This window comes from Parastagonospora nodorum, assembly GCF_000146915.1.
Source record: "Parastagonospora nodorum SN15 chromosome Unknown scaffold_1, whole genome shotgun sequence".
In the NCBI taxonomy this organism is placed as follows: domain Eukaryota; kingdom Fungi; phylum Ascomycota; class Dothideomycetes; order Pleosporales; family Phaeosphaeriaceae; genus Parastagonospora; species Parastagonospora nodorum.
Window position 1 is genome coordinate 818,638 of NW_001884549.1, and position 27,440 is coordinate 846,077.

A 27,440-nucleotide genomic window follows, 5' to 3' on the forward strand; every position below is an offset into this window, starting at 1 on the left:
ATGGCGTAGGTGACATCATGTTGATACAATCATCAGCTGAAAGCTGGGTGAAAGGTGCAGGTTTAGCTATCGGAGCTGGACGACGGCCGCGCGCCTTTCGTGCTGGCTGAAGAGACTGCACAGGTGAACCGCGAGCAAGAGAGGCTTGCGAGTGGGACGGTCCAGTGGACTGAAGGAACATCGCACTGTTTTGCAGAGGCGAGCCGTGAGTAAGGGGAGTCTGCGATGGGAACGGTGCCATGGCGTCTTGGAACATAAAGCCATTCTTTTGAGGTGGCTGGAAAGAAGGTACTTGTGGCTGAGATGGCTCAGCAGACCCGTAGAGCATCGAAAAGTTCTGCTGGGGTGGAATGCGAGCAGATTGAGCCTGGGGTTGGTATGACACATCAGACTGCTGGTACATCGCACTGTTCTGCTGAGACGTCTGTCCAGGAACTTCAGGCGCTGTAGCCCGATGTTGAGCTGAGGGCATAGGATGGGCGATCCTCAACTGATCCATGATGTGAGCTGGGACGCTGCGAAGGTAGTCAAACTTTGCCTGCTTGGTGAGGCCTGGCCTGTTCAACTGAGTGGCCATATGCCTGCGAAACATCTCTAGCTGCTGCTCTGACATGGGCGCCGGAGCGTCTGAAGTCGAGTTGGCTTGCACTTGGAGCTGGCTCGAACCGTCGCTAGACGCGATGTTGGACTCAGGTGGAGACTGTTGCAAGTTCTGATAGGTGTTGAAGGTATGCTGCGACTGTTCGATCAAAGCCTCCCCATCAGAGCCGAGATGACAGCCGTTTTCAAATGCGCCAGCGGAGGGGCAGGAGATAAGGTGGGAGGGATTGCTGGTCAGCGCCATGGACAAAATTCCAGAGCTGTTGCTGCTGCTCCAAGGCCATGTCATCAAGATGGAGATAGTCGGTCTCGGATTGGTGTGCGCCAGCGGAAGCAGGGACTTCAATGTTGAATGCGTTCTGGTGAGGTTGTTCATTCTCTATAGTGAGGTCATCATCCGAGGTGAAGTGCTCTTGGACTGGAGATTCAGCAGCACTGGGCGTATCCGAGAACAAGGAGTTGGAATCGTCCTCAAGCTCTTCGTCATCCACTGGGAGATCGGCGTCTGAGGTGAAGTGATCCGCGACTGGAGTTGAAGCGGCGCTGGCCGGAGCCGAAACCAAGGGCGCGAGATCTCGCTGAAACTCGTCCAAGGCTTGATTGTTCTGCTGCTCGACGACCGGAAGCGATGCATCTGGGCCGAGCCCTGCAAAGAGCGCATCTGCATCCGCGCTGGAGAAGATAGGAGGCTGCTGAGCGGAGAAGTCTTGTCGAAAGTTGGCAGAAGGCTCCAGGCCATTAAGGTCAAATTGACCTGCGCCTGCGTATTCGGGTGCTTGAAGAATCTCGCCGGGAGCAATGCCGCAAGTGAAGGGAGCCCAATCCACGTCTTCAAGTCGCAGAGTGTCCTCGAAGCCGCCATAGTAGACGTTGAAGTTGTCGTCAATTGACACCATGCTGTCAAAGCAATCGGCGCCAAAACCTGAAGAGCCAGTCTCAGGTTGGGCAGCCGGGGCGCGTTGATGGTTGTAAGACATCTTGGAAACCTTGTGACAACTGGCGCCAGGAGTGTGAGTGAGGGAGGGTAATGAGGTATTGAGAATAGTAAAGACGACCGGCGTCAATGAGAAGGGTATCGCAAGGAATCGTTCGCAGAACGTAAGAATCGGAGAATAGAGAGTTAAGTTGAGCTTGCAGAAAAGAGTTTGTAGAGAGGAAGTAGGGGTGAGGCAGAAACTTTATCTAGTCGGCCTTCCAGCCTCCTCCACGGTGAACAGTTGTGGCGGCGATGAGAGTGAGCGGTTCAATAGCCATTCTGCAGTGAGCTCTGCTTTTGCTATTGTCGAACAGCGAAAGAGGAGGCTGGGGCTTGTTGCCTTGCGCGATTTTCGAACGGCAGCGGTGGCGAAGAGCGGACAGTAACTTTGACGGTGTGCGGAGAGTGCGCGGTGGTGGTGGTCGTCTTCACCTTCACCTTCACCAGAGACAGAGCGGGCCGTTCCACCCATACCTGGATTTTGGCCTTTGTGGGGGCGAGGTCGATAAGCTGATAACCAGGAGATATGAAATGAGACTGTGGCCTTAGAGTCCGCATATTTGCTTCGTATGTATGTAGCCTATTCACCTTGCACACCTGGGCACGGGCTGGACTGAGGGTTTGCAGGCAATTGCCACAGGTTGTATTAACTGGAGGACCATCCAAGGGCTGGGGGAAACTCAATTACTAAGGGGCGTTCTTGACTTAAATAGCAAGTGACAGGCGGGCTAACTGCTCCCAGCGGCGTCAAGAGTGTAGCAGTGGCTGGTCCTCGGAGCTGTAGACAGCCTCAAGTGCTTGGAGGCCGATTCAATCACAATCGCTATCTCGCCAATCAGTCGTATCTTCGCAGTCGTATCTTCGTGGTCACTTCCCGATTCGCCTGCTGCCGCTATATCGCACCTTCCTCGTCGGAACATCACGCCTTCGTGAAGCGTTGCCTACGTCAACCCGTCGACTACCAACTGATACGCTCGACCGCCCACGTCCACCCACACATCGCTCAAATACTTCAAAAAAAGACAGCCGCTTGACCTCAGAGTTAATCGCATCGAGCAGCCAAGCTGGCGTTCAAAGCTAGACCCCGGAGTGGCCGGCGCAGTGAGTTTCGCGCAACTCCAAGACCTATTCGGTAACTGACCGCCTCTAGCTCGCCGTGCCCCTACTCTTGCGCATGGCAATAAGGGAAGACTGCCATTCGGAACGCCTACGAATACCGACAGCTCCTCTCATTCCCATATCCGAGTTGTCCCTCGACCCGACAGCGATCAAGATCCCGAGGACGACTACGACAACTGGACCCCAACCTACAAGTCACAGTCGCTGTTCCAATTGGGATCTGCTAAACAGCGCGGAGTGACACACGAGGATCCCGCTGTCGAGTCTCCAGCGCATACGAAGACGTTCGCAGACATGGCGCGCCGCTTCTGTCCCGTCGACAACGAGCATGTCTCTGAACCGTCACCATACTTTATGGCTGGTATCATCAAGCTCCAGCCCCACAGGAAGATTGGACAAGACCCATGGAAGCCAGCGCAGACCAGTGAGCTCAGCGTGGCTTGCGAGAATGCTTCCTCGACAGCTGAGAACTTGGAACGTCTGCTACACGTCAACAACTCGCCGCCATCAACTTTCATGACAAGTTCCCCAGAGCTGTTGCGCTACAATCGCTCGACACCAAACTTTCAAGCCTCCCAAGGTCGTGCGCAGCACCGCCTCATCACCGAGGGTGCGAATCACTTCCCGCAGTTCCTTGCTGCAAAGGGCAGAGGCCAGGCAAGCTCATGGACGGAAGCCCACACCAGTGGCAGAGACCGATATACAGAGCTGTTCGGCAAGTTGCCTGATCAGATTCGCCTGCACGAAGAACTGGGCGAGTTCGATGGCCAAGTAGTCTTCATCGGTCATCCGAATCGCGACGTTTCCGCACACCAATGGTCATCTGCCTCGTTCCAGTGGGAGAGTATTGGCAGATATTGTTACTCTCGTGACAAAGTCGAGGGTTCGTTGGCATCTGAGCGGCTGAAAGGCATCGACCCGTCTCGTGACGCTCTATTGCACTTCAAGATGGCCGCCGAGGACAGAGAGAAGGATGTTGTCCAGATCACCTTCCCCCAAGAAGAACTCGGTATGGTTCCGAGCATGTTCCCAAACGTCGTTCACGCGAAAGGAACATCTCTTTCCTCAGCAGAAGCCACTCAGGAAGTGATTCAGGACAGTGTGTCCCACGTAAGCCTGGGTCATTCTTCCGGACAAACCATCAAGACAACTTCTGATCCCTCACACAATCTCGTCACAAAGGAACAACTCGACGACCCTTTCGTTTCGAAAACGAACTCCGTGCAACGTAAACATCCCAGCAGCACCTTTCCTAGGTTTGATTACGGAGAGGTGAAGGGCTCTCTTGATCTCAGATATGAGTTTCCTGCTCTAGCACACGCGCTGAACCAAAACATCGCCGTGACTACCCCACAGCGACAGGGCGACTCAAACACTACTCGCGATGGATCACGACTGACGCAGCCAAGTCTTCGCGATATTGGGTTCGGTGAGGAAGCATCCAGCGGAGCCACCTTCTCCGATGGACAGAGCAATTCATCTGACAAGCCGCCAGCGCACTCGTCCCCAGAGATCGTGGGTGTGGATCAAAAGCCTGGAAGTCGCATGTCCACAAACGCCGAGTATACAGAGCTCTTAGATGCTCCAGTCCAGGGACGTATGATCCCAAGATTCGAAGGATCACATCTTACAGCTCGATCTTTGTTTCCTGCTCCAGGCCTGACAATCGCAAATCCATATCGCACTGTCCCACGTATGGAGACCGCAACTCCGTCTGTACCAGAGGCACCTCCCAAAACTCCTGTTTTGACTCAGTCGAAAACGGATGACAGCAGCCCAGCGGCGCTCCAGTTCAGTGACCCCGACATACTCCGACGGGAAGTGCCAGAACATGTAATAGCGAATGGACTCAGCAAACAAGCACCGACAACACAGAACTTCAAGGGACCATTCTTCACGGATTCAATACCAACAGCTAATGACCCCACGGCATCACTTTTCACCCATGTGAGCGAGGAAGAGAAGCTCCAAGACTGGTATCGTGATGGCCATCGCCCAGCACGACAGAGAGAGTACGCCACGTCTCTCATGTCTGCTGCTGCAGCTGGCAGCAGGAGTCGCCGTCCTGGTGCCATTGGCGACGCTGCAGGTATTGTTGACAGCAATGAGATTAAGAACACTGTTCCTTTCGTACGCCTCTATGAAGGCTTCTCTGAGTACATCGAGGAGTATCGCAACGGGAGTGGTGGTTCCTACTTCACACGAGCCTGGAAGGTGCCCCCTGCAGATGTGCGAGATCTTGGTCCAGATGGAAACAACAGCTTCTTCGCTGGTGCTGGGAAGCTCTCAGATACCGAGCACCTGCAAGTAGCCAGTCAACATCATGAGGTACAAGTTAAGGATTTCGCACGAATGGTGCCCCCAAGCGATAAGACAAGATCTCTTCCTTTCGGATCCATTGGAGATCCTAGGAGGGTGGGCCTGGTCAAGATGGCAACGCGTGCTAGTCAGTGGTGAGTCTGGAGAGCGCGGATCATATGGAAAGGCGGACTAGGGGGGATGGTTATGGAACTGATATGGAAGACGCACAGCTGCTCAAGTCTCTTCAATAGCTGCTGAGCGCGATAGTGCGAAAATGGGAGCCTTAAAGCTTCATGAGATGAGCAGTCATCGCACATCAAGCAGGCCGAAGTTTGAGGAGCGCAAAAAAAATGAGTTACGCAAATACCTTCTACATGCGTGATGATGTGAAAAGTGACAAGTGATGGGAGTCGTGTAGTGCAGTAGATATCTTCGGACATAAGCGGACATTAATCAGTCCCACCTCAATGCGTCATTCGTCTTTTACCTTTACCTCGACCACCACATGCACATCCGCCTCTCCATACCAATCATATACTTCCCCACCACGTGCCAACCCTTCGCCTACCATATGAGTTTCGCAAACTATCTCCCCGACGAGCTCCTGCTAGAAATTCTCGAATACGTCGAAGCATGGGAAACACACGCGCGACAAGAGTCTCTTGCGCGCTTCTGCTGCGTCAGTCGCCAGTGGTACGACGTGGGCATTCGGAAACTGTACGAGTCGCCGTACCTTTCTGGGCGCGCGTATGAGCGATTTGTACGCACGATATGCCCGAGTGTGATTCCGAGGATACGCCCGAGTAGTCTGGCGGGGCTGGTAAGGGTGTTGGATTTGAGCCATATTGTGCACAATAGCAATAAAGCTACTACCGCGAGTGAGTTTGCATACTCCCTCTTTACACACTTTGAGGATCAGTAGTGCTAACAATGTGGGAATAGGATTACTCGGCCGCACGAAGAACTCGCTACAGACGTTCATTGCGCCCCAGGCCTCGTTTGCGATTAATTGCTGGGCGTCGCTGAGTAAATGCATACATATGCGTGTCCTGGATCTTTCCCTCGTGTCTGAAGCGATTTCCTTCCAGAGCCTCAACCAGACGATTCGCCAGCTGCCTGAGCTGCGCGAGCTTTACCTCCCGCGCTGCAACTCGTCCTACGAAGCAAAGGAGAGCGCCATGAACGTCCGCTGGCCGCCAATTCTCCAGCACCTCAGTCTATCGGGGAGTGTCAGCGGCCAGTTCCTGTGGGATATGTTGCGCAGCCCGGACAACTTCCCGCCCACGCTCGCAAGCATTAGTATCCTGCATTGTCCGGGCCTCGATCACAAGGGCGTGAGGCCGCTGCTGCAGAATCTCGCGAGTGCGCTGACGGTCGTGGAACTCCGCGACTTACCCGCTGTCAAACACGGGAGGTTCAACGGCGTGTTGGACTGGTGTCCGAACCTGCATAGTCTGAGCGTCGCGCTGGATTACATCGACGCGAGATTCGGTAATGTCCCAGACGATTGGAATGCGGGGCGCTGGAGAGAAGCGAAACCCCTTCAGACACTCACGCTCGTGAGTTCGGGCCAGACGAGCATCGATCCGAATCGCAGCTTCACGGCCGTTGAGCTGTGGGCGCTGCTTGACGAGCGGTACCTCGGCCGCTTGCGCTACTTGCATATTGCGCAGAGTACGGAGTGGCATTTGGGGGACGAGGGGGCCGAGGTGGGCGCGCTGGAGTTGCTGTTGACGGATCAGTTGGACAAGGAGAGTTGGGAACTGCGGCGGTGGCATTATGCTGATTTGCCACCTGTGCGTGAGGGCATGACGTATGAGAGATGGATCAGGGAGACGAGCATGGGGCAGAGGATGAGGCCGCATGTGAGGATGCTGAGGAATCGGTGATGATTGATGCATTCATTTTGTATTTTGTGCATCAGCCAAACTGGTCATGGGAAAAAATCTAGGATAAAAGCTTTCAGAGAACAAGATTCGAGCGGCAAAATGCTCGTTCGAGTGCTCCAATTCATCATACTTCACAAGCCGTCATATTTGTGTCCTTCAACCTGCCATATTCGCAAGCCTAAGTACCGTTCGCCTTTGCGCCCTGGATAATACCACGGACACCGCCCTTTCCACCAACCTCCCGATACGTAGCGTTTATGCTCAAGTCAGCGCCAATGTTGAGCTGGATCTCGACCTTGCCGCCCTTCTTGACGCCACGAATAGCCGCCTCGCTAAGCACATTGCCAACCTTCCACGTCTTTTCCCGGAGTTCCTCCTCCTCATCGCTCTCGTCGTCTTCGCTGTCATCCTCATCGTCCGAGTCGTTGCTCTCCTTCTTAGGCTTGGGCTCGGGCTTGGTGACCTTGATGTGTCGCGAGCCTTCGGCGAGCTTGATCAGGACGTCGCCGCCAGCCTTGGGGGTGGCGACGATGGCGGTCCGTCGGACGGGGAGTTGGGTCTCTGCGTCGACGATGGAGTGGAAAACACCGTTGGACTCGTCGCCGGATATGCACAGAACACCGACGGCGGTGGTCAGATGAGGGGTGACAGTGACCATGGGGTGTGTGCTCTGCTCAATGTCCTCGAGCTCGAACTCCTGGATCAGGCTGGCCTGGATAGCGGCACCGCGCACGGCAAGCTCAGAGGGGTTGATTGCAGTTGACGAGGTAGAAGGCGCCATGACGGTGGTGGTTTCGGGGAAAGCTGAGCCTACCGCAGCAGCGACCTTTGGTGTGTGGGAGTTTCCACCGGCAAGGATGATTTCGGTAACGTCCAGGGGATCAAGTCCGGCCTTCTCCACTGCTTGAGTAACCAGGCGGGTGAATGCAGCAAAGAGCTTGTTGCCGAGAAGGTCGTAACGTGTGCGGTTGATGGTTGCGGTGAAGTCAACACCACCGACCAAGCTCTCCACCGAGAAGTTGGCGGTGGTTCCTATTGAGAGCGCCTTCTTGACAGCCTCGCACTCCAGCTTAAGCTTAGCCATTGAACGGTCGTTTTCCCGAGGGTCGCCAGCAGACTTGTGCTTCTTGATGAACTCCTTGGCGAAGTACTCGATCAGAACCTGGTCCAGCTTGAAGCCACTGACATCGTAGTCGTGCGTAGTGGCCAGAATGGTGTAGATGCCACCACGAGCGGCAATGACAGCAATGTCTGAGCGGGTACCACCGAGGTCAGCGACAACAATGGTCTTGTCTGAAACCTGGGCGCCGGGGCGGGCGTCGTATGCCAGTAGGGCAGCAGTTGGCTCGTGGATGAATTGCAAGACCTCGAGTCCAGCATCCTTGGCCGCGGCCTTTAGGGCTTCTTTTTGAGCATCGGAGAAGTTGGTGGGGACTGTGATGACGGCGGCGTTGACGTCCTTGCCCAGGTAGTCGGACGAGGATTGGCGTAACCGCCTTAGGTGGCGCGTTGTGACCTCTCCTACGGTAATCGTGTTCTCCTTCTCTTCCTCGGTGTCGCGGACGCTGAAGGCAACGCTGTCGCCGTTTTCTAAGGGGTGTGCCGACTGGTGGGCGGGTGAAGGGTCAATCGATTTGAAACTGCGAGAGTCAGCACTGGGCCCGGATAGTGGGAAGACAAGCCTACTCTTGGCCCAAGAAGTCGCGGAAATAGGCGACAGTGTTCTTAGCATTGCGGACGAGTTGGCTCTTCGCCTGTCCACCGTGAAGCTCCTCTCCCTCTACGTATGACAGGGCTGTGGGGATCTGTCGGTCTCCGTCCTCGTTGGCGATAACTTCGACTTTTCCTTCCTGTCATGGTATTAGTATATCCCTATATCACTGGAAAATTCCGCGACCCACAGGAGAGGTGTAAGCGATCGAGCTGTAAGAGTTGCCAAAGGACAATCCTATGGCAACCCTCTGCGTGGGGTCATTTTGCGCGGCCATCTTTGGCGGGGCAGTCGCTACAGCAGTGTTCTGTTTCTGGCCAGGTGAAAAAAGCCAAGGTTGAGTTGTCGAAAAAAAGATGGAAGGAGTGGCCGCGGTAATATGCGTGCCAATAGTCTGCCCTTGGTCGTGTCTTCTTCGCGTCTAAGAAATTTCAAGGTCCAACGAAAAAGTTCGAGACATGCGCAAGTGCGCATGGGCCACTTTACCCACGTTTACTAGCAGTCCTAACATTGACATCACGTCGAGACGACAGCAAAATCACCACACTCCTTCTAAACCAACTGCGACCATGGCAACACTCGTTCTGCCTGGCGACGAGATCCCACCTCATGCGCTGCCAACTGGCACCGGGAAGCGCAAGACATTGAAACTTGGCCCCGGACTGCGACACATCCCACCCAGCACCGTAGTAACAACCGTCGCGGGCGCACTGGTGACCGACAACAAGAAGAACGCAGCATCCGTAGAAACCAACAGCGGTCGAGTAAGCCACCATCCCCCCCCAAGCATGCCGTCGCAGTCCTATTCTACACATACAATTCTCTACAACTAAGGTTCTAAACTAACACCACCACAGTACATCCCCTACCCCAACGACCTCGTCATCGCCACGGTCAACAACTCCACCGGCGAATCCTTCAACTGCCTGCTCTCCCCGCACACCCCCTTCGCCGCCCTCCCGCACCTCGCCTTCGAAGGCGCCACAAAAAAGACCCGCCCGCAACTTCCCCCCAACTCCCTCATCTACACGCGCATCGTCTCCTGCCCGCGCGACAGCGCGCCCGAACTCACCTGCGTGGACCCGGCGACTGGAAAGTCCGAAGGACTAGGCCTACTCAAGGGCGGCATGGTGTTCCCAATTAGTCTGGGCATGGCGAGGAGATTGTTGGCGCCCAAGGAAGAATTGGTGTTGCTGGAGGAGCTGGGCAAGAAGATTGGGTTTGAGATTACGGTGGGCAGGAACGGGGTTGTGCATGTTGATGCGGGGAGTGTGGGCAGGACGTTGGCGGTGGGCAAGGCGCTTCAGAGAGTGGATGAGGAGGCCGTGGGCGAAGCGGGCCAGAGGAAGATGGTGGGCGAGATTTTGAAGAAGATTTGAACATGTAGAAGACGAGGGGTTTTTCGAATCGCCCGTCGTGAAGTCTACAAGCCGTGGCTTTGGGAAAGTCAGGGCTCGTCCTGAAGACGTATTCAAGACAGATGCTGGGCAAGAACAACGTCAACGCAGACGTCTGGTCGGGCGTGGCATGTTTAAGCCTACACTATGGAGACGTCTCATACCCGCCTCTAGAAGGCGTCACAGCCCGTCACAGGAGCGCAAGTTTGCCGGCATGTCTGGCAACAAGATGGGACTACTGTGCATGGGAGTCGCTAAGTGACATCACGAAGCAAGCAGGTATCAGAGGCGCAAGGATGAAGCGGAACACAGAAGTGTAGCAGAAACACACAAAATAGTGTCTGGAAATGGTACATTTTATAGGCCCATCCATCAGTGGCCGAATCATACATTGCATTTCCCCTCTTTCATTCACGTCCCGTTCCAGCTCTTTGACTTTCTCTTTTGTCCTTCCGCAACTCACTGCTCGCAACAGCTGTCTACGGAATAACTCTCTGCGGGTCCCTAGGGAACAAACTGCACATGCGAATGTTTGGCAGCCCCAGCCAAAACTGGACAATCCTCTCCAGCCCAAAGCCACCACCACCATGCGGCGGACATCCGAACCTAAAGCAGTCGACGTAGTCCTTGGTACCAGCAGACTCCGGGTCAATCGGCGGGTCGTGCTTGCGCATCTGCGAAGCCAGCAGTTTCGAGTCGTGGATACGCTGGGCGCCGGAGCAGATTTCCTGGCCGCGCATGAACATGTCGTACGAGTTGGACAGGAGCGGGTCGGCGGGCGAGGGCATGGTGTACGCAGGACGGATGGCGAGGGGGAATTGGTCGAGGGTGTAGAAGTCGGTGTTGTATTTTTGGAGAACGAGCTTGCCGAGGAGCTTTTCTTGTGGGGTGCTGCGGGTATGTTAGATGTGTGGGTATGAGCATAAGTGGGGTGGTAGACTCACGATAAGTCGTCGTAGTCGTTGAGCTCTTCGCCGGCTTCACGGAGCATGGCGATGCCCTCCTTGAAGGGTATCCGTGGGACCTTGCCGGACTCGGGCAGCTTGAACTCGTCGACGTGGTAGACGCCACGGACAAGCTCAGTCTCCTTCTTGTATCGCGCATTCAGCTCAGTGAAGATGAACAGCATCAGGTCTTCCAGAACGCGAATGACTTCGTGGTAGTTCTCCTGGAACTCCATCTCCAGATCGAGACCCGTGAACTCGGTCAAATGACGCGCGGTGTTCGAGTTTTCTGCGCGGAACACTGGGCCGATCTCCATGACCTTCTGGAAGCGCGAGGCAATGAGCATCTGCTTGTAGAACTGTGGTGATTGGGCAAGATATGCTGGGCGGTCGAAGTACTTGAGCTCGAAGACATTGGCACCACCTTCTGATGCTGCGCCGAGAATCTTGGGAGTATGGACGAGTACAAAACCCTTCTTGGAAAGGAACTCCTGGAATATGGCGCAGACACCGCTCTTGATGACGAAGATGGACTGGTTGATCTTCGCGCGCAGGTCGATGGTCCTGTTGTTCAATCTGGTATTGAGACTGACGAGCGGCTGCTTGTCACCTTCCTCCTGTTGCTGCTCTTCCTCGGTCGTAGGCAGAGGCCGTTCCGCATCCTCGACCTGAAGCGGCAGAGGGACGTCGGCCTTGACCTCAATGAACAGCTTCTGGACGTGGATCTCAAAGTCCTTGATGGAAGCACTCTTGATGGGCTCCTTTACACGCTTGACCAGGCCGGTGACGAGGAGTGTGCTCTCCGTGCTCACACTTCCACAGTACTTGACCATCTGCTTGCTCAGCTTCTCGCTGGCAGCCACGACAGCCTGCACTGTGTTGAGACCCTGGCGCAAATTGAGGAAAGCGAGCTTCGCGGACTGAACACGCGCATTTTCAACCCAGCACCGGAATGTGATTTCCTTGTCCTCGTTCTCGGAAGCTTGAGCAAGGTCGGTACGCGGCGTGCCCGTGGGCTTGAAGTCGGTCGAACCGCACAGTGGAAGGTCGCCATACGAGCCGGCAGAAACGTCAGCGGCATCATCAGCGTCCTTTTTGGCACGTTCGGCGAGTTCACGGGCTTTCGCTGCGGCCTTTTTCTCTGCCTGCTATACTGTTAGCACCAAGTCAAAACATGAAGGGTTGGACATAACATGCCTTCTCCTTCTCCTTCTGCGCCTTCTTCAGGGCGTTCTTCGAGGGAGCCTCGCCCTGCGGCGGCTCATTTGGGGGTGCAGCGTCACTCATTGTCGTTGAACTGTTAGAAGAATTGCTTGTCGTGTGCACTTTCAATGCTACGAATTTACATGTCCATGGCGGGGCTATGATTCATTGCCCCACCATCGCTAGCGTGTCGCGGCCGAGTCAGGCACTTCAGGTACGCTCACACATGAGAGGATGCATGCAGTGAACCCTGTGGTCGGCTGGTGCATTAGAAACTACCAATACGTATCTGAAAACTTTCCGACATGCTAGTGATAATCCCGCTCGCAATGCTATGCAATGACCAAAACCCAAGAATATCCTAAACCTTGCATGAGTGAACGCCGCACAAACACCTGAGAGGCCGTAAAGAGTACGTCTATTCTTAGGGCCCAAATACTGTTACTCAAAAAGTTCGACATCGCCACAATTAAACATTCAGAGATGATACCCTGCCGGGAGTGGTAGTAGGGCCTTCCCATAGCTTGACCGTCTTGATCGCGGAATGTTTCGGTTCGTGGCAGGCGAATATGTTGACATGGTTGTCGTGTAGAGCCGAAGCAGCGATCATGAGTCTATGCGGATGAAACGCGGTAGCTGCAATGGGAGCTGATCGGTCGCGGAGGAAACCGGAGTACGGCTCAAAGTAGGAGACGGGTTGGCCGCTATTGATGTTGAAGATCTTGACGCGATGCTTTTGTGTTCCACTACACTTGTCAGCTGGAGAAGTAGGGCTTGAGATCATCAATACTTACGTCGCAAACACAGGTGCATGTTCGTGAACACTCAACGTGCGCAGGTGGTCGGTTGTGGCCATAATTGTCTTTACGCTCCGATCCATACGGATGTCCCAGAGCTTGACCTCACCACTCCGACAGCCACTGACGAGCTCGCGCTGGCCGCCTCGCTGCAGATGCACATTCGTGACCCACTGCTTGTGTTCTTTCCATACTTTGACCATGGCCGTGGCGGGCTTCTGGCGCTGATCGTAGACGCGAATGGCACCATCACCAAATCCAGCGACAAAAACGTCTCCTTCTACTTGGTCTGAGGTCAGGGAGGTAATGCAAGAACCAGATCGGGCAGGTATGTCCTGAAAAAGTCAGTAAGGCCAACATCCTTTCATCGTTATACAACTTACGCTGGTGCAAACTTCGGTGCCCGCATTCCAAACCCGGATAACCTTGACATCACCAGCAACCAATACTAAGCCCCGTCCCTGTTGCCAGTCGAACACCAGCCCAGCGTTCTTGTTGCTAGATACGAGATCAGTCAACGCTCTGAAGCCAGTGACCAGTTCCGTTCGCCCTTTGGAGTCGTAGTTGCGGAAGATCTTTATGACACCGTCGCTTGAGCCCGTCATTAGTAGAGCTTGGTCATCTTCGTTAATGAAGCGAACGTCTGTGATTCTCGAGTCTGGAGGATTGCCATTGGAGAAGCAGTTCTTCCTGACAACGGACTTCGAGTAATCAATGATGTTGATAGTATCCCGGTTGTCTGTCACAACAAGGTGGTCTTCGAACTGGTGGAAGCACATCTTCATGGGCTGGCTGAGATTGTCGAAGTAGCCTCGAGGCACATCCCAGCGATTGGAGACCGAGACTTCCTTCAGAGGTTGCGTCTCAGCAATAATCTTATCGTTCCGATTTCTACGCCACAACCTGCCGTTATAGTCTGTGCTACCGGGTTCGTCCGCCTCTGTCGGCTTCATCTGCGGCTCACGGAAGTACTCCACTGACCACTCAAAGAACACACTTTTCAATGGTATCTCTGGCTTTTGCGACAGGTCTCGAGGCCTGAAGCCCCGCGATTTGGGCTCTTCTTCCACGTGGTACTTTTCGGGGGTTTGCGGTCTCGACTCTGGTGCTGTGGCAGCGCTCTCTTCCTTGTTTCTTGAAGACTGCTTCTGAGGTGACGTTGCGGGCTCGTGACTCGTCCATAGATTCTTCAGCGATGCGCCGACGCTTGTTGACTTGCGTATGCTACCAAATAGTGACAGATAACTAGAGTCTTTAGTCGGCGTGGGAGGATGGGACGATTTCTGCTGGTACGATGCGTCCTCCGCAGTACGGCGGATTGGACGAGCAGCCTGAACTTCCTTCACGGCCTCTTCGAAGTGGGACTGTACGTGCTTAGCCAGGGAAGACTCGGACAAAGCTAATAGTATATGGTCCACAACGATGCCCGCCTCCTTGGCGATCTCGGGATGTGGGTCAACAGACATGACCAGCAATTCCTTCCAGATAGCAGAGTATATAGTGTTTTGTGAGCAAAGGCCCGGTGCTGGGGCTGGAACCTCGGGATCTGATGATGTCCGCGATTTCATGAACAGAGCATCACCCTGTTTGTCTTCGGTTTGTGCTGGAGTTGCACTACTCTTTTCGGCCAGGAATTGCTCATAGGCAGCAACAAGGAACCGTGACTTGTAGCGTGCAACAAAAACCGAGAAGAACATGAGCAGTTCTCGCCGTACCATACTGTTGCCATCCATAGTAACGACAAGGACCATGGATGCAATTGACTCTTCGATGTTAGCGACTTGAGCAGTCACATCCCGAATGCCCAAGAAAGACGCCAGAGCGTGCAGCATTGCGGCTCTGACCTCGGCCACAGGATCTACTATAAGCTCGCATAGCCGCTCATGGGCCATGCAGCGAATACCCACCCATTTGGCTTCTTCGAAGTTGACCCAGAGTTTGCTCAAACAAAGACATGACCATTGCCTAAGCAAAGGATTTTGCATGTCTTTGAGATGATCGAGGCAACTCTCTACTAATTCTGTGCTCAGTGATGCACGTTGGCCTTGATTATAGTCTTTACAAAACATGGAGATGATGAAGGCGCACATTGCTCGGTGTTCGCTGGCGTTCTGAATGGGAATACCTATACTACGTTGGCATGCTGTACAACACAAGTTAGGCGCATCACATACCTGAATTGGGATTGAAGATGTTGATGAAGTATTGATATCCGTTGTCTTTGAGCAAATCAGCCTGGCAAGACTGATCAACCGCAAGAATTCGGGCCCATATAAAGACCATAACCGGCTTAAGTTCGTTCGCCTGTGACTGGAGCAGCTTCAGCACGTACGGGAATATGCCGATACTGAGCGCTAGATTCACAGCCCATGGTCCGTGATCTAGGAAGCTCGAAAGAAGAATGAGCGCACGAAGGCGATGGACCTGGCTAAGTAATACTTGAAGCACAATGGGAAGTTGCTCGGGGATCTTCTGCTCCACTGCTCCTTGGGTCAAGTATACCTCAAAGGCTGTCAGCTGCTCCGAGAAGAACTCCGAATGCTTGTAGACGTATTCCTTCTCACCACGCGCTTCTGCCTGGAGATCTGGAAGTTGTGCAAGTATTAGCTCGACAGCTAGATCCCAGCTGCGCCAGAGCGGATGATCGTGGGTTTGAGGGATCTCGGGATGTGAGACAGGATGGCAATGGTAGACGCGCATGATTCTCTGTGCAAGAAGATAGTTGCGGAAGAGTGCGGCTACCATGAGGTCTTGGCGAAACAATTTCTTGAAGAGAGGTTTTGACAACGAGTTCCATGCAATGGTGTCAGTAATGGCCGTGAAGATCCAATTGAGCTCGCCTATGGGCGTTCTACGCTCAGAGACTTTTCCAGGGATGTTGTGGGCGTCTCGGAGACTGACATTGGTGGGGAGTGGATCTTGCAAGATGAAGAATTGCACGGCCATGGTTATAGGATCTGTCAGACATGAGGTGAAGATATCTGCCGGCAGCTCGGGGTTGGTGGGGTAGAGACTCCTTCTCTCTGCACGCTGCCAGGTGGATGCAGTCGCTGAAGTCAACGTACTCAGCATTTGGATCTCTTCGCCGCGCTTCCTCGAAATTCAGTCTGATGTTTCTCGGCAAACTTGTTGAAATTGCTGATGATGAGACCGGCATCGGAGCAATCGTAAACAAAGAGGCTGGGAGCTCCAATCCAAGTCTGCAAGTCATAGAGGGACAGCGGAATGTACTGCGTATAGTTGCGGTTGAACACCCATATTTCGCCTGAACTCGTCGGCTTGGGTACGCCATGGCCATTGTAGTGGAACAGCACCCTCTCGTTCCGCGCATTGCGTCTTAGCGTGGATGTGTATTTCCTCGTCTCTTCTGTGGTAGGGTCGAGGAGCAGCTTGTAGCGAGTGCGCATGCTAAGCTGCTCGTACTGCGTCTGGAGAGCTTTCCCGATTTGGTTCATGGGAGTGTGTCCGGGCGTCTGGGAGGTTACGGTTGGATCTATCCAGCACTCTTCCTTCGCGCATGGGTTGGTCTTGATGACATCCGGAGGGTCCACACCAATGTTGAGGCACAGCGCAAGGACGGCAGAAACAGTCTTCAGCCTGTCTCTCATGCGCCATTCTTGGACGGGGAATGGGCTGTTCTCGCCTTTGGGGTGGCCGCCTGTCTCGTGTTTCTTGTCTGTGTAGTACATGAAGAAGTTCTGTCCAGCTAGTCAGCCTTGTGCACCATCTGTGGTCCTAGAGATTCACACACAGATGTCAATAAGTTCGAGTACTCCTCCGAGCCCAGCTGGTCGGCCCAACCATGGCGAATGGTGAAATGCCCGTCAACGCTGCCCTCGTCGGCACTCTCTGTTGGCGGCGCAGGAGGGCGGGGCCCGAAGTCGCTTTTTGCGCGCAGCATGCCTGGCCGGCCAGAGGTGCCAGTCGAAGCACCCTGGGCAGCTCCAGCTTGTTCATCTCGAAGGACCCTGCTGATTGATCTGCTGGTCGCGGCGGTGCCAGGGCGCGAGGATGATGTGCCGTTGGACTCTTGGATTGCCGGCGCATCTAGAGCCATGTTGTTTGCTCCGGCGTGGACGGTCGCATGTGAGGCCAACGGATTGGGGTGTGGATGGCCGTTGCGGAGGGGCAGGTCGTCGGAGGGTCTCATGGTGGAGGCGCGCAGACGATGCCCATGTCTGGGGATCTGCTACGTGTGCAAGGCAAGCGCGACCTTGCGAAATGGCGGGTTATATGAGCCGTTGGACGTGTTGGATTGATTGCAGCAGATTTGCGTCAGTGACGCTGCCCGAGTGCTACATGGACCGCGGTGAGCATTCGCGTCAAGCTTCGCGCCCAGTGCACATGAGACTAGGCGCGAAGGGGACGGCGGTGAGTCACGTGAGCTGCAGGCCGCTGCACTCCACAGTTGGTACATATTCCAGTGCCGAGGGCGACGGTACGTGGCTGCATGCCTCTAGAGCCACTGCGCGGGCGATCAAGACAGCGGAGCGTTACGAGAGTGTCTCGCACTTCACAGCCACACGAGAAGCCTTGGAAGGCCAGCGGCGATGGCAGCCAGACGTCTGGTTATTGTTGGTTATTGTTGGTCCGCCGTGCATGTGCATGCTCGGTGCAGCCAATGGTGGCGCGTAGGGAGCCCTGTCATGGCTGTAGATCCTCGCGTTCTCAGGGGCGCCGCGAGAAGTAAATCGGGTCTAGGGAGCACTTCCGCTGGTCATTTGCAGTAGCCAGCAACGAACACTTTGGCCTTCGCTTGTCTGTAACTTTGAAGCCAACGTCCGTCTGTTCGCGCTGCCCTGTGCAAGCTGCATTACTGGTCTCAAACCTAGTATCTTGCCTAGGTAATACCTGCGAGACTACCGTCTTACAGCGATTGTCCCGCCAAGTCACCACCACCATCGCTACCACGCCTCATCGCTACCGTACACCACCCGCCGCAACGTCCTTGGACCTGTGCACCCCGGCGACGCTGTGAACGACATGCGCGCAGCCCTCCTTCACCACACCCCCGCCTGACCTGCTTTCGAGATCCCGAATTCGGCACCTGTCCCCAGCCTCCAGCCTCCCTTCGGCGCACAACATCTCCACGAGCCATCGCAGGCCGAATGCGTGCTTGACCGGCACCGGCGCCCTCCACGACGCTCCCAGTCTAATCTGACGCCATGTCCTTCCTCTTCGGCAAGAAGAACAAGCAGCAGTCCAATGCGCTGCCGGCAGCCACCCGCGAGATAACTTCCTCACACGGCCCGGCACCACCACCAGTCGGCGCTCCTCCCAACGGTGCAGCCATTCGTGATGGCGAGAAGAACCGACCTGGTCCGCAGTCGCAGACGCCTACGCCAGGGAGCAGCGTGAACAACTCGTTCAGTTCTCTCAACAACCAGGGCAATGCGACAGCGCCAGAGCCAAAAGCACTGCGGGACCGCGCAGACCCCAACCCACAGGTATGTTTGCGCAGACGCACCCTCTCAAGGTGGCCTCCGCACAAGTGGCCGCGCGTCGACTAACAACATCTGCAGAATGCCAGAGGCCTGGGTAGCGCACCAGACTCCCCATACCCGTGGGCGTCCCGACGTCTCAATTTCACCGCCGGCAACCCATTTCCACGTTACGGCGCCGCCATAAATTCAACTGCATCCAAGGATGGCACAATATACCTCATGGGAGGCCTTGTTGGTGGTGCGACTGTCAAGGGCGATTTGTGGCTGACCGAGATGGGCAACGGAAGCATGGCATGCTACCCTATTTCCACTACAGGAGACGGGCCTGGGCCGCGCGTAGGGCATGCCAGTCTGCTGGTGGGCAATGCGTTCATTGTATTTGGCGGTGACACGAAATTGGCCGACAATGACGACTTGGACGATACGCTCTACTTGTTGAACACATGTAAGTCTGCCGCTCATGGGCTCCAATCGCACCAGCTCATGACTTACAGCCACGAAACACTGGTCCCGCGCATTACCACAAGGCGCTCGTCCTACCGGCCGCTACGGGCACACATTGAACATCCTCGGTTCAAAGATTTACATTTTCGGTGGACAGGTCGAGGGGCTGTTCTTCAACGACCTAGTTGCATTTGACCTGAACTCACTGCAATCCTCGACCAGTCGCTGGGAGGTTCTCCTGCCGAACAGCAAGGATCAGGTCTCCCCCCAGGGCAGATCACCACCTGCCCGTACCAACCACTCTGTAATTACCTGGAACGACAAGCTATATCTGTAGGTGCTCTGAAGTACTACTCCCGTCTAGCAGCTAACTATCTACAGATTCGGTGGCACTGACGGCATTACTTGGTTCAACGACGTCTGGACATATGATCCGCGCACAAATGCGTGGGCTGAGCTCGACTGCATCGGCTACATTCCAGTTGCGCGGGAGGGACATTCTGCTGCGCTTGTCAACGACACCATGTACATTTTCGGTGGCCGTACGCAGGAAGGCGTTGACCTTGGTGACCTTGCAGCTTTCCGCATCACATCTCGCCGCTGGTACATGTTTCAAAACATGGGCCATTCACCGTCAGCGCGATCCGGTCACAGCATGACTGCATTCGGGAAACACATTGTTGTCATGGCTGGCGAGCCTAGCTCTTCAGCCAGTGATAGGAACGAGCTCAGTCTTTCCTACATCCTGGACACTTCAAAGATCCGTTATCCGCCCAACGAAACTGCACCCCCTCAACAAGCGCTGAACACGCCCCGCAAGTTGAGTGGTGGTGAAAGGAGCGGTATTCCTCAAGGCAAGACTCCCCCTCCAAGGCGCGAAAGCATGTTGCCTGGACCCCAACTGTCCCGAACCCCTGATGCCATGGGCAACAACGTTGGTGCTGGTGGATCGCGCTTACCTCGTGCAGCTGGCCAACCACCACCCGGTCCTCCACCACTACAGCAACCTCCGCAGCCTCGCGTCAACGGAGCCAATGTGCATGGCATGGCCAATGGCAGGAGCAGGACACCAACTAAAGGCGATCGAACATATGGACCTCCAATAGATACCGGCTTTGCTGGCACGCTCGACCGAGAGAACCGATCACCCTTGAGCAACGACAGTCCTTTGACTGCAGATCTGTCCCGAAAGACTTCCGACGCCGTGAGTCAGCGAACGCCCAAGGAGTCTATAGACACCACACGTTCTGGCAGTGTAGGATCGAGAAACACGTCTCGTTCGCACCGCCAGCAGTTGTCGCAGGATAGCGCTGACCATTCTACACCGAGGCGCTCAATCGAAACGCAGCAGCAACGAAGTATGAGTCGTGATGCTGAACGTCGCCCAATCGATAGTGGACTAGGCGCATCTCCCGCGACTAATCAACAAAACGATGACCTTCTTCGCGATCTAGAACTCGCTAAGAGTCGAAACGCATGGTATGCCTCGGAGCTTGCGCTGGCCCGTAAAGCGGGTTACAATCCTACCTCAACCAGTCCTAGCTTCGATGAACGGTCTACCGAGTCTCTTCGAGATGAAGACAAACCACTGCTCGAAGCTCTTTTCAAGATGAAATCTGAACTTGAGCGCGTACAAGGTTCTATCAAAAGTCAGGGCGAGGACGCAGCGAAGAGAATCGGCCGAAGTTGAGAGACAACGTGACGCGGCTGTGAATGAGGCCATCTACGCTAAGACGAAACTGGCTGCTCATGGCGGTGGTAGCCAAAGCGGCACGCCCCAACCAGATGCAACTCGCAGTACAGCAACACCCGACCAGGATCGCATTCAGGACATCAGATCGCCGATTGGTTGCATCGTTGGCTGCCCACAAGTGAGTTGTCTAAAAAGCTGGGCAAGATAACCTCTGAACTGGAGGCGGAGAAAAGGGCGAAGCAGCTTGCAGAGGAGACTGCGGAAGCAGCTCAAAATCGTGTGCGTGAGCTCGACTCTACACGACAGAAAGCTACAGCCGAATGTGAAAGTCTTCGAGCTGATCTGCATGAAGCCGAACGGGTGGCACGTGAAGCATCTGCCAGTGCGGCAGAAGCAGAGACATCAGCCAAGCTGTTGGCTGTGGATAAGCAAGAGATGAGTTCAAAGCTCGCAAGATTGACTGAGGACGCGACGCGGCATGTGTCTTTACTTGGGTCTTTGCGAGACGCCGTAGCCTCGTCATCTGACAAGACTGCTCTTCTGGAGCAGAGGCTCGAAGAGGAGAAAGCTCAGAGTGAGCATCTTCGACAAAAGCTCGCCCAGCTTCGGACTGAGCACGAACTTGGCATGACAGAGTTAGAAACTGCATCACAGAAGCTGCGCGACGCTGAAACGATTGCTGAGAAGCATGCCGAGGAGGCCCGCCATCATCGTCAAGCGGTCATGGCTGGTTTAGACAGGGCTGCCGGACCTTCGGACTGGAATTCCAATGCAATGGACGAACGCGTGATTATTCTGCAACAGCAAGTCGAATCTGCCAACGTTATGGCACGTAAGAACCAAGCTGCTGCTGATCAAGCATCCGAGAAACTACGCCGTGCGGAGGAGAGGATCGCTGGTCTGGAAGCTTATCAGGAGCAGTCCAGTCGGGAAGGCCTCACGATTCGCAAACAACTCCAACAGTCTATGCGAGATATGCAGGCCTCGGAAGCTGAAAAGGCGGAGATCCATCAGCGTCATGAACGTCTACGTCTTGAGAGCAACGCATTTGAGGTCCAGTTGAAGAGTCTGAGAAATCTTCTCGAGGAGCGAGGTGTCAACCCAATGGACGCCCGACGCTCGAGAGTCCTGGACAGTCCAAACTCTCGTTTCGGCACCCCCGAACTCAACCGCGTGCGAGAACTCGAGCAACAAATCGACTCGATGAACAAGGTGCATGAGGAACTCAGGACCGTTTTCGAGCAGCGTGAGCATGAAGTAAGCAAGGAGTGGGAGGAGAAGCTCCAAGCCCTGCATAACGATCATCAAGCTGCGGTCAAATATCTACGTGGCACCGAGAAAATGCTCGCAAAGATGAAACAGGAACTTGACCGCTACAAGACTGCGAACTCCAAACTTGAGGAAGAGTTAGAGCAGGCGCGAAGTTCTACTCGCGGTCCCACCGAGGAGCAGAGTAGTCAATGGGAGACAGAAAAAGCACAGCTCCGCTCAGAACTGTCAGAATCACAAGAGAAGACCAAGGCCACGGTTACCAATCTTGAACAACAGCTTGCCAGGATGCAGGCAGAAGTATCTGCTGCCCGCCAAGAAGCAGAAGCTGCCACCACTCGAATGAAAGAAGCGGAGTCGTCTGCTGAGCAGACACGCGGCGACCTTGAGGCTCTCCGCCGCCAGCATGTGATTGTCGAGGAACGAGCCCGCGAGGCCGAGAGCCGTGTGCAAATATTCCTGGACCAATTCGAGACCTCTGTAGACACTTATCGACGCCAGTCTCAGCTGCCCGCTGGCAGTACCAATGGAGAACATACCCGCCATCGAAACCACGACAGCATCGCATCAGCAGAATCGCTCTACAGCGAGAATGACGGTTCCAGTACGCCCGATGCCTCAGCTCGACGAGGTTCTACTGCGACACGTAACTCGATGGCACTAGACAACCTTGCTTCTGAACTGGATGCACTGAGGTCGCACTGGGAAACGACCAACAAAGCCTACCGCTTGAGCGATCGTTTCGACTTTGAAAAGAACCCTACGGCCGACAAGAACGATATGGATGAATCTCTCTCACAATGGCGGAAACACGTGAGCTCGGAGAGCAACGGTGAAGTTGCGTCCGAGGAACAGAGGACGCCAACAGCGCAGACTCACCCCAAGGCACCCGCTGCAGTGACCGCAGGGTCATCTTAAGCGTGAATGGCTACGACTTGTCAATGTTGATCTTCGTCCCTTGATGTTATATTGAAAGTTGGTTCATTAAATCACGCCATCGCGCACCGTCACAATGTAAGAATACCCATTTGTTTTTGGGGGTGGGATATCTTGGATGTTTACACAGCTGCCTTTATGAAAAGGCGTTTTTCTTCTTTTAATGTTTTGTCGACTCGGAGTCCAGGATCCATGACTGCCAACAGGCTGCATATGCAGCATGGTTATATGAGTAATTGTCGAGTCATCTAATCATCATTTATTCTCGTTTTTTTAACGTGTTCTTTTGATTTCAGTGATGTTCATTTTCATTTGTGTGGTGGCTGAGCTGACAAGAGCTTCTGAAACAACACCAAGTCTTTGTGTGACCTATGAAGCAGCGCAAAACTAAAGAGTCACATGGACTCTTCACGGAAATTTCGTCTTACTTACCCTACCTGTAGATGATTGCTCTGCGACGTTGCAAAATTGCGAGCACGCCTAGTGTGGAAGGTAAGCGTGTAAAGGCCCGATGGCCGGCCTTGTCCATAGGCGCCCATTGGACATAAACATTCCGCCATTTACCACGGCTTAGGTTTGCGACAATAGCAGTCTCATATTATTCCAGTTTACCCCATTCCCGGCCCTTACATGGCACTTACATATAGTTGACACTGGTAGCCGGGCGAGCCCCCGCTGTAATTCACAACGTAAGGCACATACCAACCACACCCCACTCACAACGTTCACTAACAAAGGGTCACATAAAGCGTTCACAGCCATACAACATGCACTGTTGGAAATTCTGAAACATTAAAGAGCTGTCACATAACACACAACGGTTCCTTTCGCGCTTTGCTGGTACTTTGCGCAGATCATAATCTTCCTCCAACTCTAATCTCTCGCTCGACAAGTAAAGATTCCTTATTCCCGACTGGCAACGATCATTTTACGAACCACCTAACTAGCCTTACGTACTACACTACACTCAAGATCTTACACAATGTACACACGCAATCTTCTCAGCGTACTCCCCTTCATAACCTCCTCACACGCTCTCAAGCTCATCATCTCCTCGTATGGTCCCCAGCCATATGGCTCACCAGGAACTATCAGTACCCTCGTTCACACCAACGGCACCAGCAGCTTGGAAGTGACCCAAAAGAACCAAGACTGCGGTTCGCAGTCCAGCTGGCTCGAGGTTTCTCCGGACAAGACCAAGGTGCTATGCGTGGATGAATTCAACCCAACGGGAAGCATAACGATGCTTTCCCTCGACAGCGAGGGAAAGCTAACGAAGCTGTCCAACGCGAGTACGCTCGGCGGACCGGTCTCGAGCGCTTTCTTCGGCAAGGACGATAGCTCTATTGCTTTGGCTCATGTACGTATTCACCCGACCTCCCAACTCTATGAGCAGTATCACTAACCATTTCCGCAGTACACCCCGGCCTGGTATTTCCACGTTTGCAGTCACAGACAACAACACCTTTCCAGGCCATGCAGAACTTTACCTTCCCCAGCAAAGATCGCCAACGCCTCGGTCCCAGCGCGCCAGGACACCGCGCATGTCCACCAAGCCCCTCCGCGACCCCTTTGGCCAATACGTCCTTCTTCCCGGATTCTCGGCGCCGACCTCGTGCGCATCTACGGCGTTGGCCTGGCCAACAAGTCCCTCACCGAGCAACCGCCCCTCAAAGCCAAGGCTGGCTACGGCCCGCGCCACGCCGTCTTCTGGCAGCCTGACGGCAAGCCCTGGGACACGAAGCTCTTCCTGCTCCACGAGCTCAGCAACAAGATCGTCTCCTACAACGTCACGTATCCCGAATGCGGTGGTCTGGAATTCGCCGAAGTAGGCGAGTTCAGCATGTTTGGCGACAAGGAGCCGCCCGCGGGCGCCGGCGCCGCTGAGATCTTGACCTCGCCAGACAACAAGTTCATCATTGCGTCGAACCGGCTGGCGCCGATGTTCACGGTGCCGAATGCGGATCCGAAGAACGAGACGAAGATCCAGAGCGATTCCATCATCACGTTCAAGCCGCTCGAGTCGGGCCAGTTGGAGTTTGTGGAGATTGTCGCGAGCGGCGGGATGAAGCCCAGGCATTTCAACTTGAATACCAAGGGCGATAAGATTGCGGTTGCGAACGGTTTGTCGGAGAACGTTGTCGTGTATCAGCGTGATGTTGAGACGGGCAAGATTGGCTCGGACCCGATCGCGAGTGGGTTTGGACTCGGTGACGTGACGAATGTGCGATTTTTAGACGAGTAGATGGTTCTTATATTGCATTGCATTCGGTTTGGAACGCATAGCATTAGCATAGGAGGAGTCAGGCGCTTTGTAACAGTAAGACTGGGAGGATGTACTAAATCTGTTAAGATTCGAATGTAGTTGATTTATACCATTGCTTTCCATTCAGATGCCGCTGAATTTGCCACATGTCATGATTTCGGTTCATTGTGTCCACTTCTCTTGTGCAACTGCCCAAGACACTGCATCCCAAACATCGCCAACCTGTGATAGTAACCAAATTAGTGTTTGTGTCGTTTAACTAGTGCACATAAAAATCATGACTTACAATCTTACGAGGCTGGTGTGCCGGCGTCGTGCCTTCTACAAACACACCAGTCTGCACTAGAATGCTCGCCCAATCTGTTCCATATGGGCTTTTGTAGTTGTTGCCTCCAGCAATATCACTCGCCGGATTATCTCCAACCATGTAAACACGCCTTAATGGTTCCAGGTTGGCGCCTGACCGTGTGATGTCTTGTCGATGTGCAATCAACCGCTTCTCGGCAAATTCATAAGTCGGCTGGTATGGTTTACCCATGACGATCTTTTGAAGCTCAACTCCCTTCTTTGGACCGCCTGTCACAGCTGCCCATATGCCTTCGAGCGCCTCACGGAAACCTCCTTGTCCTAAACGTGGCAGGTGGTACTTTGCGGCCCACAGTAGATCCGGGTTGGAAAAGTAGATTGGTGGCTGTCCGTCCTGCTGGTAGCCATGGTTTGGTAGACTTGAATTGCCGTTCTTGGCGGAAAGCGTGCCCATGATGCCGCGCTCAGATAGCATAACATCCTTGAGGATCTGCGCATCAAGGCCCCAGTCGCGTGGGTCGTTGTATACAAACACGGCGTCTATGCGCAGTGAAGTCGAAGGAGAGGAAGGGTCGATGGGCGCAGGCAACGGGCGCGCAAACGTGCTGTAGTATGAGAGGAATTGCTGGGAGAATGGCCAGACATCGGGATTTGCGGCCAATATATCAGCAGGCGTGACAACAGTCTTGAATCTATGTAGACATCAGTGAATGTGCACCACAACACGAAATCAAGACCTACCCGTATGCCTCTGCAACAGCTCTGCACTTATCGCCCTCTCCACCCACCACCATGACAGTCTTATCCTTGTACTGCTCCATATCCGCGAACGGCGTATGACTCTGCACGAACATGCTAGTATCCATCTCCACGCCCAGCTTCCTACTCAAATCCCGCACGCGCTCCGACTCATGTTTCCCACCTCCATTCGTCAACAGGATAAACGGGATGCGCTGCGACTGGAGGTAGGATAGGGCCTTGGTGGCGCGAGGCAACGGATCGGAGCTGCGGACGAGGACTCCATCGATACTGACAGCCGTCAGTGGTGGTCGGAGCAGGGGGGGTGGGCGAGCCGCTCAACTCGAATGCGAAAGCAAATTCAGGGACTTTGGCAGCCGACGCGACGGTTTGCAGCGTGCGAAATCGCTGTAGGCGGTAGCTGTAGCATCGAGGCAGTCTCCATGTTGGTCGGAGGGCCGACATTTTGATGCGCACACTTTTGACTTAGGTAGGACATTAATGAGGTCAAGCATCAATGTCATTAGTCAGCCATCGCATAGACAGTCCAAACTTTTGGGATACACCGATACCTGCGGATTATAGCACCAAATTCAAGTGACGATGAGACGGCCATATAGATATCTAGAAATCATCAAACAACCTGATTTTTACGTAGATTCAGGGTGAGCTCTATCTCTTTTGTCGAACTGGTGAAATACCGAGATGTTCTTGCCAGGTTATGTACGTTGTGGGACTTGCGTTCAAAAAAAACGTATGGAGGAATGTATATCTCGCTTGTGTTCTTGGGTGCTACATGTGAATCGAATATGGTGAGTTCATTGCTCAATCATAACGCAGGGCATCATCATCCAAACAGGCAAGAATGGCAGGACGATGTCGGTGTAGAACAGTTAATATAGGCGGGGCATATTCGAAAATTAGTACATTCAATTGCCTACTTCCTGGCTTAGCTGCTAGGTCTAAAACTAAAAAGTCTCGCATGCCAAAGAAACGCCTTGCCAATCGATGAATGACCAGCATAAACAATGCAATCCACGCATCGGATTTATTGGCGCTAAGTCAGCGACTCCAGGTCAGCAGAATAAGAAAGACTTGGCTCTCCTCTAAGGATGCCATGATGCCCAACTTGCATGACTTTTCGCGTCAATGGCCCGTTGTTGCCGCCCAATCACCGACGGTGCAGCAGTGAGATAATGACGTCTGCTTGAGCCTTACTGCACATGTCAACGACGTCAAAGTATGGAACCGAGAAATACGCCTAAGTCCCTTTTGTGTGCCGATATCTGTTAGAGACAAGTCCTGATGCAAGATTTGCTGCCCTTGGCTCCTTTTTTGAGGCGCTCTGCTTGGTACGGGCACCAGCTGTAGAGTTGGCGCGAACAGACCAGGTGTCTTGTCCCAGCT

The 27,440-nt window shown here is 54.0% G+C and overlaps 12 protein-coding genes across 12 annotated transcripts in view; 7 read left to right on the top strand and 5 right to left on the bottom strand.

Annotated features, from left to right (window-relative positions):
- Window positions 1-1,577, bottom strand: part of SNOG_00350 (hypothetical protein) — a gene marked incomplete at both ends in the record, with an annotated part of 2,433 nt that extends 856 nt beyond the window's left edge. The window contains 2 exons of the mRNA XM_001790988.1: window positions 28-733; window positions 849-1,577. Of these exons, the coding sequence (XP_001791040.1) occupies window positions 28-733; window positions 849-1,577 (1,435 nt within the window). The remainder of the gene's footprint in view (window positions 1-27; window positions 734-848) is intronic.
- Window positions 1,578-2,989: 1,412 nt separating this feature from the next.
- SNOG_00351 (hypothetical protein) lies at window positions 2,990-5,152 on the top strand (the record flags this gene model as incomplete). Its single annotated transcript, XM_001790989.1, has 2 exons — window positions 2,990-4,292; window positions 4,611-5,152. 2 exons carry the CDS (start codon window positions 2,990-2,992, stop codon window positions 5,150-5,152), a joined length of 1,845 nt encoding a protein of 614 aa, XP_001791041.1.
- An 884-nt stretch (window positions 5,153-6,036) lies between these two features.
- Window positions 6,037-6,885, top strand: SNOG_00352 (hypothetical protein; the record flags this gene model as incomplete). Its single annotated transcript, XM_001790990.1, has 1 exon — window positions 6,037-6,885. The coding sequence occupies one exon, from the start codon at window positions 6,037-6,039 to the stop codon at window positions 6,883-6,885; it is 849 nt and encodes a 282-aa protein (XP_001791042.1).
- A 178-nt stretch (window positions 6,886-7,063) lies between these two features.
- On the bottom strand, window positions 7,064-8,873 carry SNOG_00353 (hypothetical protein; the record flags this gene model as incomplete). The annotated part of the gene is made up of 3 exons (XM_001790991.1): window positions 7,064-8,540; window positions 8,572-8,735; window positions 8,787-8,873. 3 exons carry the CDS (start codon window positions 8,871-8,873, stop codon window positions 7,064-7,066), a joined length of 1,728 nt encoding a protein of 575 aa, XP_001791043.1.
- Window positions 8,874-9,163: 290 nt separating this feature from the next.
- On the top strand, window positions 9,164-10,328 carry SNOG_00354 (hypothetical protein). Its single transcript, XM_001790992.1, has 2 exons — window positions 9,164-9,360; window positions 9,454-10,328. Exons 1-2 carry the CDS (start codon window positions 9,166-9,168, stop codon window positions 9,973-9,975), a joined length of 717 nt encoding a protein of 238 aa, XP_001791044.1. The 5' UTR covers window positions 9,164-9,165; the 3' UTR covers window positions 9,976-10,328.
- On the bottom strand, window positions 10,309-12,224 carry SNOG_00355 (hypothetical protein; the record flags this gene model as incomplete). The annotated part of the gene is made up of 3 exons (XM_001790993.1): window positions 10,309-10,884; window positions 10,938-12,082; window positions 12,126-12,224. The coding sequence occupies 3 exons, from the start codon at window positions 12,222-12,224 to the stop codon at window positions 10,473-10,475; spliced, it is 1,656 nt and encodes a 551-aa protein (XP_001791045.1). The 3' UTR covers window positions 10,309-10,472.
- Window positions 12,225-12,609: 385 nt separating this feature from the next.
- SNOG_00356 (hypothetical protein) lies at window positions 12,610-17,087 on the bottom strand (the record flags this gene model as incomplete). Its single annotated transcript, XM_001790994.1, has 6 exons — window positions 12,610-12,899; window positions 13,023-13,226; window positions 13,314-15,040; window positions 15,108-15,956; window positions 16,064-16,635; window positions 16,662-17,087. The coding sequence occupies 6 exons, from the start codon at window positions 17,085-17,087 to the stop codon at window positions 12,610-12,612; spliced, it is 4,068 nt and encodes a 1,355-aa protein (XP_001791046.1).
- A 71-nt stretch (window positions 17,088-17,158) lies between these two features.
- SNOG_00358 (hypothetical protein) lies at window positions 17,159-17,572 on the top strand (the record flags this gene model as incomplete). Its single annotated transcript, XM_001790995.1, has 3 exons — window positions 17,159-17,308; window positions 17,362-17,375; window positions 17,398-17,572. 3 exons carry the CDS (start codon window positions 17,159-17,161, stop codon window positions 17,570-17,572), a joined length of 339 nt encoding a protein of 112 aa, XP_001791047.1.
- An 11-nt stretch (window positions 17,573-17,583) lies between these two features.
- On the top strand, window positions 17,584-17,956 carry SNOG_00359 (hypothetical protein; the record flags this gene model as incomplete). The annotated part of the gene is made up of 2 exons (XM_001790996.1): window positions 17,584-17,623; window positions 17,811-17,956. 2 exons carry the CDS (start codon window positions 17,584-17,586, stop codon window positions 17,954-17,956), a joined length of 186 nt encoding a protein of 61 aa, XP_001791048.1.
- A 146-nt stretch (window positions 17,957-18,102) lies between these two features.
- SNOG_00360 (hypothetical protein) lies at window positions 18,103-21,059 on the top strand (the record flags this gene model as incomplete). The annotated part of the gene is made up of 4 exons (XM_001790997.1): window positions 18,103-18,384; window positions 18,460-18,826; window positions 18,876-19,158; window positions 19,207-21,059. The coding sequence occupies 4 exons, from the start codon at window positions 18,103-18,105 to the stop codon at window positions 20,513-20,515; spliced, it is 2,241 nt and encodes a 746-aa protein (XP_001791049.1). The 3' UTR covers window positions 20,516-21,059.
- A 2,646-nt stretch (window positions 21,060-23,705) lies between these two features.
- On the top strand, window positions 23,706-24,968 carry SNOG_00361 (hypothetical protein; the record flags this gene model as incomplete). The annotated part of the gene is made up of 2 exons (XM_001790998.1): window positions 23,706-24,083; window positions 24,228-24,968. 2 exons carry the CDS (start codon window positions 23,706-23,708, stop codon window positions 24,966-24,968), a joined length of 1,119 nt encoding a protein of 372 aa, XP_001791050.1.
- Window positions 24,969-25,151: 183 nt separating this feature from the next.
- Window positions 25,152-26,498, bottom strand: SNOG_00362 (hypothetical protein; the record flags this gene model as incomplete). Its single annotated transcript, XM_001790999.1, has 4 exons — window positions 25,152-25,211; window positions 25,276-25,987; window positions 26,037-26,300; window positions 26,326-26,498. The coding sequence occupies 4 exons, from the start codon at window positions 26,496-26,498 to the stop codon at window positions 25,152-25,154; spliced, it is 1,209 nt and encodes a 402-aa protein (XP_001791051.1).
- Between the last annotated feature and the right edge of the window lie 942 nt (window positions 26,499-27,440).